Source organism: Dunckerocampus dactyliophorus, chromosome 10 (genome assembly GCF_027744805.1).
Source record: "Dunckerocampus dactyliophorus isolate RoL2022-P2 chromosome 10, RoL_Ddac_1.1, whole genome shotgun sequence".
Taxonomy (NCBI): Eukaryota; Metazoa; Chordata; class Actinopteri; order Syngnathiformes; family Syngnathidae; genus Dunckerocampus; species Dunckerocampus dactyliophorus.
In genome coordinates this window covers 2,145,698-2,158,760 of record NC_072828.1, presented here as the reverse complement: position 1 = coordinate 2,158,760, position 13,063 = coordinate 2,145,698, and the positions used below count along the sequence as shown (strand labels likewise).

Genomic DNA, 13,063 nt, shown 5'->3' with positions numbered 1-13,063 from the left:
TGTGAAAAAAGTTGTAAATTTACCAGAAAAAAGTAATATTACGAGAATAAAGTCGTAATATTATGTGAATAAAGTCGTACATTTACAAGAAAAAGGTAATATTACAAGAATAAAGTTGGAATATTATACCAATACAGTTGTACAATTCCGAGAAAATAAGTCGTAATTTACGAGAATAAAGTGGTAAATTTCCAAGAATAAAGTCGTAAATTTACAAGAAAAAGAGTAATATTACAAGAATAAAGTCGGAATATTATGTGAATAAAGTCGTAAATTTAGCAGAAAAAAAGTTGGAAACTTACGAAAGTTTTTATGAGAAAAAAGTTGTACATTCACAAGAAAAAAGTCGTACATTTACATGAATAAAATTGTAAATATGAAAAAAAAGATAAATATTACAACAAAAAATCAAAAAGTTGGAATATGAGAAAATCGTAAATTTACGAGAATGTCAGAAATTTACATGAAAAAAGTTGAGATGATTTACGAGACAAGTCGTAAATGTACAAGAGTAAATTGCGAGAATCAAGTAAAATAAATAATAAATTTAGGACTTTATTCTCGAAATCTGACGGGGGGGTTTTCCAATGTGGTCCTAATGAGCCGTCCTACTTTTTCCCCCAAATATTTCAACCTTCTTCATAAATTTTCTATTTATATTTTGACTTTACTCCCACATTATCATTTCTTCCCAATCTTATTTTCCAAAAGTTACATTTTGTTTTGTTTCTCATATTACTTAAAAAAAACATTTTTTTTTAATATTTCAACTCTACGCTACTAAAATGACCTTTTTCCACTTATTTTACAGCTTTATTCATTTTTCTCAATACAATACGACTTTTTCTATTATTTGGACTTTATTCTGCTGTTTTGTTTTGTTTTATATTTCACAGCTATTTCAACTTTCTTCTTGTAAGTTTTCTAATCGGAATTCTGACTTTATTTCCATCATATTTTTTACTTTATACTCATTATACATTCTAACTTTTTACGCAACCTGATTTTCAAAAAAATACTTTCTCATATTACAACTTAAAAAAAACAAAAATCTTTTCCTTTTAATGTTTCAACTACTAAAATTATGTCATTTTCATAGGACATTCTCCTAAAATTCCAACCTCACGTTAGATGATGACTTTTTACTTCATATTTTGACTTTGCTCTTGTATTTTTCCATTTTTGTTGTTGCTGTGGGGTTTTATAGTTAAATTATAGTTTCTGAATGTGCCATGGGCCAATAAAAACAATAGCCACAGGCCACAAATGGCCCCCCGGCTGCACTTTGGACACCACTGTCATAAAATGATCAAAAACAATCCTTGTTTTGACTTCTTTTTGGCAGTGAAAGTTAAATCTACACTGACCAGTAAGTAATCCAACAAGTATATCTGCATGAAATGGTTTGGTCCTGCCTTAGCGCAGACCGGTGACGGTGCTTCGTTGCAGCCAGAGCAATGCAATGTTGCCTATGCCTCGGACTAAACTAAAATCCGGTTTTCAAAAAGGAGAGCGAGAAGGGAGCAGGAAGAAAGCCAAAATAAGGAGACTGGACAGTACCACCAGGGCTGCGTTAAAAATTGGAATCGTCCCGTATTTAGAAACAGAAGTACATGTCCTGTTTTGAGTCCAAAAGGGAAGTCATTTTGTCCTTTATTACTGTGAGAATTGTTTTTCAAAGTCTGTAAAATGTCAGTGAAATGAACGAAAAGCGCTTAGATCAGGGATGGGCAAAATGCAGCACTCGCTGGGCATTTCCACATTCCTCTTTTTTCTTTTTAAATCTTTACCATGGAAAATGTAGCTTGCAACTTGACCAGCAGTGCTATTGTTGCAAAGATTTAGTCACATGCAATCTGGAGCTTGTAGAAGAGAGCCATCCAAACAACACACGACCCACAAAGTAACCTACTGTACCTACTGCACCATTACGGCATACAAATATCTACATGCAAGACCCATGCCTAAAAAGCGCCTACTCTATATTCCCGCCGCAAGGCATGCTGGGTAGCTTGTGGTACACTTTCTCCCAACATATTGCCATGTTTTTCACATTTTTGCTAGATAGCAAAATATGTTTAGATTGTCAGAGAAGTAAGCAAGGAGGAGTTAACATACTCTTGACATTCAATCTTTTATTGTTCATCGTTCATCATTGTTGTTGGTTATGTGTTATGTTTAGCGCTTAGTTGATGATTTATGTGATGAGTTAACTTGCTGTGGATGAGTTGTTTTCGTTTTGTTGCACCGTGAGCAAATGTGTCGTTCTGTTGGATGCCACCTATACACACACACACACACGGCCCTCCGCCAAATGTGGCCCGAGAGTCAAAAAGTTTGCCCACCCCTGGCTTGGACAAACCTCATTCCTTTGCGAAATATGAACATTTTCACAATGGTATTTATATTATTTCATAATGGTACACACACTGACCAACCAGGGTAAAGCACCTGTGTCTATCCCAGGTTGTTGCACATATACAGTACATTCATTTGTTTCCCAAAGTATTCATTTCACTCCAAGAAATGCATCGAACTAAATTCAGGTTTGAGTCAAATAGTATAAAAGTAGCTTGTAAGGGTGAGTTTCGTCGTGGCGATGTAGTGACCTGAGCTGTGTACGGGACCCGGAATTACTGCTGGCGTCCCTATGTACACCAATTGTCAAATAAAAACTATTAGCGCCTTACTAGTGCACCTGAACGCCTCACGGCTCAAGGGAAACGGAGCAGGAGACAGAGCATCTCGTTGTTGACTGCTTTGTGTGCATCGTATGGACAAATAAGTAAGTTTGATGATTGTTTAGTGCATGAAGAGTGTTTCATCTTTTATAATCCCCACACGGCGTCACTGGGAAAACCTGTCGCTGTCAGTTATCCTTAGTTGAATGTGTTTTTCTGCTTGGGATGCTACTTTATCATGACTGATTTTTTGACATGGGGCTGTATGACATCCCCATCTGCAGTGTAGTACCTCGATGGTGACTTACCCTTTCATTTGGCATGAAATGAATATGCAGACTTGAACCATAGCCACCGTGAGTCGAGTGAAGCTGAAAGTCAAGCCATTCATACGGAAGGAGGCCAGCATCAACGTGGAATAAAAGATATGCAGGATGAGTACTCATCTATTTATCCGTGCTCATGTCAAACTTTATCAAAATATCACCACGCAAAATACACATTTTGACCCGGAATGGCTATAAAACGAACAAACCACTGAAAATGTCAAGTTCTGTTTGTAAGTGTGCAGGAGTAGGGGTGGGTACATGGCTTCAGGGGTTGTTTGGGAACCACTGATGTAGGCGATATTTGGATTTATTGAACAAAGTGTTCTTGCAGTGGTGTAGCAGTGCATTGCATCATGCTGACAGCTGTTTCTAATATTTTGTCCATGGCATGTATCTAAATAAAAAATGCTGTGGTACTACCAGATGTTTTCTACAGCGCTGGTCTTCTTTGAGGGGTCATTGGTGAGCTGCAGCCTATCACACCCTGGACTGGTCACTAGTAAATCACAAATTAGTTTCCCACCGTAATAAACAGAATGTTACAGTACATCCCACACAGATTGTGCATGTGTACCTAATGAAGCGTCCTGTGAGTGCATTTCATTTTACTTAAACAGGTCAAAAACATCAAAAGAGACAGGAGGATGTTAACGGGTGAGGGGCCCGTCATGCGGTGGTGGCGGCGGCGGGAGCGTACTGCATGGCGAGCCTGTCAAACTCGTTCCCCTGCAAGAAAAACAAAAAAGACTCGGGACATCAGTCACCGGAGAGGCACAGCTGTGCATAGCATGACGCCTTCTGGTTAAATGGTACGAGCCAGTGTTTATGTACATCTGCGCTTCTCGTGCAAATGCATGTGTGGCAAAGGCGAAAGACCCGGCTGATAAAGGGGGGAGTTACACAAACATACACTAACCTTGGTGAAATAGTCTTTGAGGAAAGGATGTGACTTGTGTGCATCTTTCAGCTGGGACAGGTATCTGTTGGTCACCTGTGGACACAAATACATCATTCAGCTTATACGAGTAGCTCAGAAAGACAATAACCAGTGTTTCCCATACAGTCATTTATGCGCGGAAGCCCGCCACTAATACATTTGGACCCCCACAAATGGATTTGGCGCTCCCTGCTCCAGATTCCCGCGCGGTATGCGTTAAAAGTGAATTCACTCGGTAATCAAATACAAGCGGTCACAGAAGGCAGACATGCAGGGTACCTCCACAAGCCCGGGTGCGTGGAAGCCTGCCCAACACCCCCACGAGCGTGAAGCCCAGCCTTTGACTAGAAGACAAAGCGTTGAGACACTCCTATGTCGTTTGCTAACACTTAGCCTTCCCAGTGAAATATGCAAAGACCAAAGTGTGGGCCAGAGGCGGTTTGCGAACGACAGCTCACTTTTTATTTTATTCATTTTTTTTATTTATTTTTTTTTTTTTAAATGGACCCATGGCACCTTGTAGAAACAAAATAAACAGAAAATTAATTAAAAAGGTAATTATACATTTTTTTATGGAAAAATGGAAATGGGAAAAATAGCTGTAATTGTAGGAGAATTAAGTGAAAATATTAGGAGAAAATTATTTTAATCTAACAAGAAAAAAAGTACAAGAATAAATCTGTAATATGAGAATTTTTTTAAAGCTGCAATATTATGAGAAGCAAAACCAAAAAAGTTGATATTTTTAGAAAATTAGGTTGAGGTAAAAGTTATATTTATGGAATAAAGTCAAAATATTATGTAAATAAAATCATAATTATGAGAAGAAAATTTACAAGAAAAAAACCAAAATAGATGGAACATTTTTTTTATAAAACAACTACACAGTAGAAATGGAAATGTATAATTTTATGAGAATAAAGTAACAACATTATGAGAACAAGAAAGTATTCTAACGAGAAAAAAGGCGCAATTTTATGGGAATAAACTCGTAATATTATCAGGAAAATTATTTAAGAAAAATTTATAATTTTTGTAAAAAGTCGTAATATTATGAGAAACAGCAAAAATGGAAAAAGCAACAAAGGCATACTGCAGGTGTGTCCAAACTTTTTTCATCAAGGGCAGCATACTGAAAATCAAAGGCTGGATGTGCTACTTTGATATTGTATGATTTGTACACCAACCCATATAGATATGCTAATAAGTATATTTCAAGGAAAAACAGCCTTTACATTTTCTTCTTTGGTTCTGACTTTATTCTCAGAATACTTTGACTTTATTCTCGTAATATTATAACTTTTTTCCCCCACTCTAATTTTCCCAAATTGCAACTTTAATCTTTGTTTTGTTTGTTCCACATTAAAATGTGTTCTTTAACTCATTCAATATTAAAGACTAATTTATACGTTTTTATGAACCCGAACGCTGCATTCCAAAGATGTATTTATATGTCTTTTTGCGCGGTGTACAAGGCGAACCATGTCCATGTGTACCTCCCGCCAGGTTTTGGGGACTGGATAGCGGCGAGGCGTACGTGCGTGTTCAGTGGACAAAATGCGTGCCTGTTGGTCGCTCTGATGTGATAATACGTTTTTTCAAAATGTTCTCGCAATCGACCGGCAAAGTCCCAATGATCGACAGCTTGGCGACCCCTGATCTAGTGCTTCAAATGTGAAGTACACCTCTCATGACAAAATCGCTGTCAATAATATCGATTATCGGCGAAAATTTGTATCACAATTACCCACCATGGCTGCACGGTGGGCTAGTGGTTAGCATGTTGGCCACACAGTCAGTCTGGAGAACGGGAAGACCCAGGTTTGATTCTCCCTTGGGCATTTTCTGTGTGGAGTTTGCATGTTCTCCCAGTGCGTGTGTGGGTTTTCTCCGGGTACTCCGGTTTCCTCCCACATCCAAAAAACATGCATGTTAGGTTCATTGGCGACTCTAAATTGTCCATAGGTATGAATGTGAGTGTGAATGGTTGTCTTTATGTGCCCTGCCATTGGCTGGCCACCAGTCCAGGGTCTACCCTGCCTGTCGCCTGAAGTCAGCTGGGATAGGCTCCAGCATGCCCCCGCGACCCTAATGAGAAGTGGCATAGAAAATGGATGGATGGAATTATCCACCAGCAAAATTTGTTATCGTTACAGGCCTAGCTGCATCTACTATGTTTCATTCATTTCGCTTAATGACAGCTCGCAGTGAAACACCACCCTCCCTGGAGAAGGTAATTGTGCAAGTGTACCTGAGGGGCGTGCTTGCAGGTGATTTGCACGCAGCGTTCTTGCGAAAGACGCTATCTGCCGTTATCTCTTTGCGGCGATGGCTCTGAGTCAATGGTCAGCACTCTGCTGAGTTACTATCGCGACTTTATCTCAATCCGCAAGCTCCTCACTTTGTGAGCGTGTGTGGACTTAAACCGGCCAACATGCTGACGCGACATGTTTTAATGGGAGACGGCAGTCAAGAAAGTGCACGGCTAAACGCACGCATTATGAGTCTACTGATCTGGAGTAGTTGCTCAGATGGCGTTTCTCAATCGGAAAAGACCTGCTCACAGCTTAAGGTCCAAAGTCTAACCTCAGGGGCTTTTCCAAGGTGCTGAGTCAGCACGACCAGGTTGACCAACGTCTCCGGGTGGCTGCTGTCCTGTAAAGCGGGGTTAACAAACAAAGAAAAAGATGTAAGGTTCATAGCATGTGGAAGTCAGGATACATTTACGACACCAAAAAGGTTAACCGCCAGTTTAATCATTTCTCCGCATCAGCCAATTATGGCGTCGTAAAACTGGCGTCCATTTATTATCATCGCTCAGTGGCTCTCATTAACCTCATCGCTGCTTTTCACAGTCAAAGTAACCTGACCTGAAATGTCAACCACGTGTGCACCCTCAAAAGACTGCACAGTGTCCATTAGGCCCTCGTCCAGCCGAATTCATGGAGGACAAGATCTTTGGCGCCCTCTGTTGATCAAAACCAGGTATTCCTACTCTACTGCTGAGAAATGAACCAGCAGACGCAGACATACCGTAAGTAACTTGTGTTGTTGGCGATGTGCTCGGCTGACCTAAGCTAGATGCACACACGCTTGAAACGTACTCTTCTGCCCCCTCCCAACTAGCAAAGAATAAAAATGAAATGGCGCAAGCCAGAGGTGCAGAGGGGGGCCCACTGCTGTTTTTATTGGACAGAGGATTAGGGCCACACTGGGAAAAAAATATAGTCCTAAATTTATGAGGGAAAAAAGCCATTATATATTACCGATGACCAAGCCCAAAGGTCACATAAGGCCCCCCTTTTCATAGCTGTCTCAGGCAACGCCTGTTACATAAAGTTACACGTTTTTTCTCGCAAATGTACAGCTTTATTGTCGTAATATTACAAGGTTTTTTTCTGGTAAATTTACAACTCTATTCTCACGGTTTATTGTCAAAATCTCAGATTATTTTTAATACTCCGTCGTAACAGACATTGACTGAGACAGCTATGGAAACGGGGGCCTTATCTAAGGGGCGGGACAAGGAAGGCGGAAATGAGAAGGGCTAGCCATGCTAATCTAAACGCTAAATTCTCAACTGCTGTGTTTTGCTGCCACGTTATAAATAAAAGCTGAAGCAAGAGGAAAGTTTCCTTCCTTCTTGAAGAGCTACAGTACGCTCTATTTTCCCTCCGACACCATCGCACCTAGTAACACTTTATTTCTCGGAAATATACGAATTTAATCTCGGAAATGTATGACTTTTTTCCTCCTAAATTTACATCTTTTTCCTCGTAAATTTAGGATTTTCCCGTAAATTTACAACTTTATTCTTGGGAATTTGCGACTTTTTGTCTTGTAAATTTACAACCTTTTGTCGCGTAAATTTATTACTTTTTTCCCGTAAATTTTGATTTTGTTTTTCCAATGTGGCTCTAATCCTCCGTCATACATACATAAATATAAAATACATATAGTATATAAGTAATTGTACAAGAACAAAGTCAAAAAGTTGTAATCTAATGAGAAAAGTCGTAACTTTCCGAGAATGTTGTAATATTATGAGGAGAAACAATGTCATTTTAGTTACATGAAGTTGAAATACTAAAGAAAAATAAGTCATGATATGAAACACACAAAGTGTTTTTTTTTAGAAAATTAGGTTGCAGAAAAAGCTAAATCGTTACGATAATAAAGACAAAATATTATAAGGTCATAACTATGAGAAGAAAATGTATAAGAAGTTTAAATTGTTGGAAAATTGAAAAAAAAAAAAAACAACAAATAAACAATAGAATAATTAATAAAAGAAATGGAAAAAATAAACTATAATATTATGAGAATAAAGTCCAAATATTGAGAAAATTGGTTTATTCTAAGTAGAAAAAGGAGGCAATTTTATGAGAATAAACCTGTAGTATGAGGAAATTTATTAAAGGAAGAAGTGAATTTGTAAAAGTCACAGTATTAAAAGAAACAAAAACAAAAAATCAAGTTGTGATTTTTTGGAAAACTAGGTTGCAGAAAAAGTTATAATATTATGGGCATAAAGTCAGAAATATCAGAAGAAAATTTACAAGATGTAAGTTGAAATACTTGGAAAATTAAAAAAAAAAACTAAACAGTAGAAATGGAAAAAAAAGAGCTGTAAATGTACGACAATAAAGTCAAAATATGAAGAGATTTTTCGTTATTTAAGAAGGAAAAAAAGTTGTGATTTTACGAGAATAAACCTGAAATGTTCTGAGAATTTTTTTTTTTATTATAAATTTTTTAAAATTATAAAGCTGTAATATTATGAGAAACAAAGCCAAAGTAATGTCGTTTTTGGAATATAATGGGAATAAAGTCAAAACATTATGAGAATAAAGTCATAATTATGAGAAGAAAATTTACAAGAAGAAAGCTGAAACAGTTGGAATTTATTATTATTTTTTTTAAATGGAAAAAATAGCTGCACTTTATGAGAATGAAGTAAAATTATTACGAGACAAAAAAATGTATTCCAACAAGAAAAAAGGTCGTAACTTTACAAGAAACCGTAATATTATGAGGAAAATTATTTAAGAAAAAAACGTAATGTTGTGAGAAACAAGACAAAAAAAAATATGAGCATACAGTCAAAATATTAAGGGAATAACGTCATCATATTACGAGAAGAAAATTATTATAATTATAATATAATTATAGATTATTTAAAAAAAAAGTTTAAATAATTGTAATATTTTTTTTACAAACCAGCAAAAACAGAGCCAAGACCAAAGTTCACAGTAAGAATATGCTTTTTCCACCTATAATCACAAAAGGTGAGATGCAGTTTTTTCCTATCAAAGTGGCAAAGTTGCATCCTTTCAATTTCCACTAGATGGCCCTTGCTGGAAAAGGTTTGGACACCCCTGGCATTTCAAGTTAAAGAAATATTTGACAGTGCGAGCCAGAAACCAACATCATCGCCACCCAACCTTGTCGAGCGCCTCCTGCAGCACTCCCTCGGCCTCCTCCCACTTGTTCTGCGCCATGTAGCAGGCGGCCTGGCCGTTGAGAAGCAGCAGCGTCGAGGAGTACTTGTCTGACATCTCCTGGAAAATGTAGTAGGCGTCTTGCAGCTTCTCGCCGCCCTGGAACCACAAGCAGAGGGTCATCAAAAGCAGCGTGAGGAACATTCAGGCGGGGGATGGGTTGAAGCGCTGCGCTCACCACAGCTAAATTAACCCAGGCGGTGGCTAGCTGGGTTAGCGTAGCGTCCTCATCCTGCTCCTGCATCTTCTTCAGCTCCTTCCTGTCGCACAGAAGAAAATACGCTGCCAACGCTGTAAGGACTAGAGGCAATGACAACTACATACCTCTCCTGACCAATGTTCCTAAAGTTAACTTCTTTTTACACTTACACCGTATGACAGGTTGTCCGGGATGTCACCCATCGTTTTATTCTTCTTAGGTATTGATGCTAGCAGGGCCTAACTTATTTTTACACTTGTATGATTGTTGAGCATGTGAAAATGTCCCTTTGACAAGTGACAGCTTCCTTTTACATAATTTCAGGGGGAAAACAACGTCAAACCGGGTCCCACAAGGGATGTGCTCGACGTCCGTTAATGCTAAAATGACTTCATACCTTGCCAGGTCGACACGATCCAGACTCAGCTGCACCTGAATGGTCATGGCCATGCTGCAAAGAGAAATGGCACACATCAGTTTGGCCAATCTTTCGGACAGGCATTTAAACAGACAACATGAAAGCGGTTTCCATAGAATCACATCGCATTGTATCACATTAGTGCAACACGTTGGTATGCTAGACGTTTGGACTCCTGACAAATTACAACAGAGTAGGTGGATTAGAGAGGCTGCCAGGGGGAGAAGAATGGACAATTACACCTTACACAACTTTATCGAGTATTTAATTAGCGCAAACTTGCCCCTGAAATGAGCAAGATAAATGAAGAGGACACGTCAACCCTTCTCTCACCACTCCAGGCTTTCTCCTTGGTGCAGAGTCCTGAGTGCGGCATCGGTGTTCATCTCATGGTGGTAGATGGAGGCGGCCATGAGGAGGAAGGTGGTGTTGGCCGCATCCACGCTCTTTGCCATTTTCTTGTCTAGGTCAGCGACAATAGCATCCCTGCAGTTGACGACAACAGTGTACAAACCATTTAGCACAGGTGTCCCATGTGGACGTACTGTGGTCGCTCCAACCCTCCTCAAGACCGATATGGTGCAGATGACCGATGTCGTTCTTAAGTCTACTTTTTTTCTTTAGATTTAACTGTAGTTTGTGCACTCCTGGAGCTAAGAAGGACTCAAACAGATGAGGAAGTTGATTTGTCCTCATGAAATATCATGACATTACTACTACCACATCACTACTATCGGGAGAACCAGAGCCCAGCAAAGTACACTATAGTCGGTCGGACACATGCTCCGAGCAGCCAGTGTGCCACTACGGAGGTCCGGAGAACCGAGCGGGAGGAGCCACCTGGCGTGCCCCAGCAAGGTGCACTGTATTCGGGCACAAGCTCCAAAGAGCCCGCGTGAGGTACTGTGGCAAACCTTTTGCCCTTTTCCAAACACCACGGCACCAGAGTTTTAGGTGGCTGATAAGGTTTTTTGTGTGCTCGGTGTTTTTTTCCTCCCCTCATCGCAAAGCATTTGGTACAAATAGCACGCGAGGTGTCTTCGTCAGAGAGTGAATGTTTCTTTACAGGTGAGCTCAGGCAAAGTTACAACAGGCCGTTAACTCATTCGCCACCAAAGACGGATTTATACGCTTTTTTAAACCCCAACGCTCGCTCCCAAAGACGTATTTTAAGTTTTTTTTGCGCAAGAGGCAAACAGAGGTGATGACGCAACAGCAGACTAAAAGGAGTCCCGGTCAGTGCAATTTTACGGCATAAAAGTGGCCACAAGGTGGCAGAAGTGCATTTAATAATGCATCTTTTATATGTATTTACACACTCAACAGCATGGAAGAGCATGGTTTATGCCACTGTAGGGATACTTTAACGCATGCACATGCGTGCACTCGCGTGCACACACAGTTTCGTTCCAAATGTGAAAATTGTAAATAGTTTGTGGCGTTATATCTGCAAATAAATTATTATTTTGATGTAAACCAACCCTCTTTTATTGTTGTTTAGATATTTGAGCTGTCACAATAGCAAAAAAATGTGTCAAAGTTAAAGTTATGCTTGAAATGTACTGTCTTTTCACAAAAAAAGCTGTTTTTGCTCACCCGCACAGTATGGGTATTCTCACCTCATTGCAGCATTTTTAAAAATGATCAGTTATCTGAGCTATTTTAAATGTTATCAGATTTATCAGTAGGACGCCATAAGTCCCTCCCTCATATCGCCCGATAATTATGGTGCACCCCTACTAGAGATACACTAAAGCAGTGCACAAGAAAGTCCTTGCCGTTTGGGACAAATAAAGTTGACCTTAATCACAACTTTTAAACAGTCCAACACAAACTATATTTACCGTTTGCTTTCACTAGACAGATACTCTGCAAACATCCTGACAGCTTGAAGCTCTGGCGAAGAGTTGGCCTTGATGTCATCCAGGACAACGGCATACTTCCGCTAAAAGATAAAATATGCTCCAGATGGGCAAACTCGAATTGCTCCTAATCCTAATAATACTTTTTGACACAATTCATGAAAGAGCAATGCTGGTAGACATTTATTTACCTGGGCAACGTATGCTCTGTATAAGAAAGTGTCCCGTTCAGTTTCCTTTTCTGGCGATGAATTCTATACAAGGCAGAAACAAAGGCAGCGCTTATGTATATGGTCTCTTCCATTCACTGCTAGAATTATTAGCCACAACATATTATTAGCAAGTTAGCTCGCATACTTTAGGGCGGATTCAGCTGGCCACACAGGCAACAGGACAGCAAATCAGCGTACCATGAAATGATAAACATTTTTACAAATGTGACCTACCTTTACTTTCTGAGCTTCGTTGATACATTGCTGATAACTGCCGATGTAAAAGGCATTTTTTACGTCGAACAGTTCGTCAATATCGCTCTGCTGCGCCGCCATGTTGGACACACAGTGCTTCCTGACACGTATTAGAAATACGTCACTGCTGTCTTTGAATGCTGCATTGTGGGGGGTGAAGTCCGACACCAAACAACACTTTTCAACGAACACGTTCACAATTAAAAGTAACTTGTACTGAAATTTTATAAAGTGTGTTTTAAGGAGCCCCCGAGGAAAAAACTAAAAGTTTTGTGTTCCCTCGCAGAACAGTTTCGCGTTCTCTCGCAAAAGTTCGTTCTTTTTTTAACCATCATATTTTTTTCTTCATGTTCCCACCGAGGCTCCGTACGGTAATACGGAGACAAAATTGATGAGTAACAAAAAAAGAACGACTTTTTGCGAGAGAACGCGAAACTGTTCTGCGAGGGAACACAAAACTCTTTGCACTTCCGTGTTCACCTCCGGATGTTTTGCGGTGAAACTTAAAATTAAGAGCAGCACTCTTTGAGTAGTCTTTTGAGTACTGGCACTCGAAAGGAAATACATCGATTAGCCATAAATAGTATTCTTTGAATTGTGTGCACTGCTTGTCCTACGAGTAAACAGTCATTTCAGAAAGTCAACGAATGCGCTGCTCTTAATCTGAAG

At 39.4% G+C, this 13,063-nt stretch overlaps 1 protein-coding gene across 2 annotated transcripts; it reads right to left on the bottom strand.

The window, feature by feature from the left end:
• Nucleotides 1–400: 400 nt before the first annotated feature.
• Nucleotides 401–12,753, bottom strand: cope (COPI coat complex subunit epsilon). Of its 2 annotated transcripts, XR_008572776.1 has the most exons (11): nt 12,374–12,753; nt 12,119–12,181; nt 11,910–12,010; nt 10,399–10,551; nt 10,045–10,098; nt 9,627–9,708; nt 9,392–9,547; nt 6,534–6,602; nt 3,927–4,001; nt 3,585–3,736; nt 401–3,506 (listed from the first exon to the last, which is right to left on the bottom strand). XR_008572776.1 is itself a non-coding variant. In XM_054790812.1 (10 exons), exons 1-10 carry the CDS (start codon nt 12,473–12,475, stop codon nt 3,677–3,679), a joined length of 915 nt encoding a protein of 304 aa, XP_054646787.1. In that variant the 5' UTR covers nt 12,476–12,752; the 3' UTR covers nt 407–3,676. The 2 variants fall into 2 exon arrangements, 1 of the variants encoding a protein (XP_054646787.1); XM_054790812.1 differs by having other exon boundaries at nt 407–3,736; nt 12,374–12,752.
• Between the last annotated feature and the right edge of the window lie 310 nt (nt 12,754–13,063).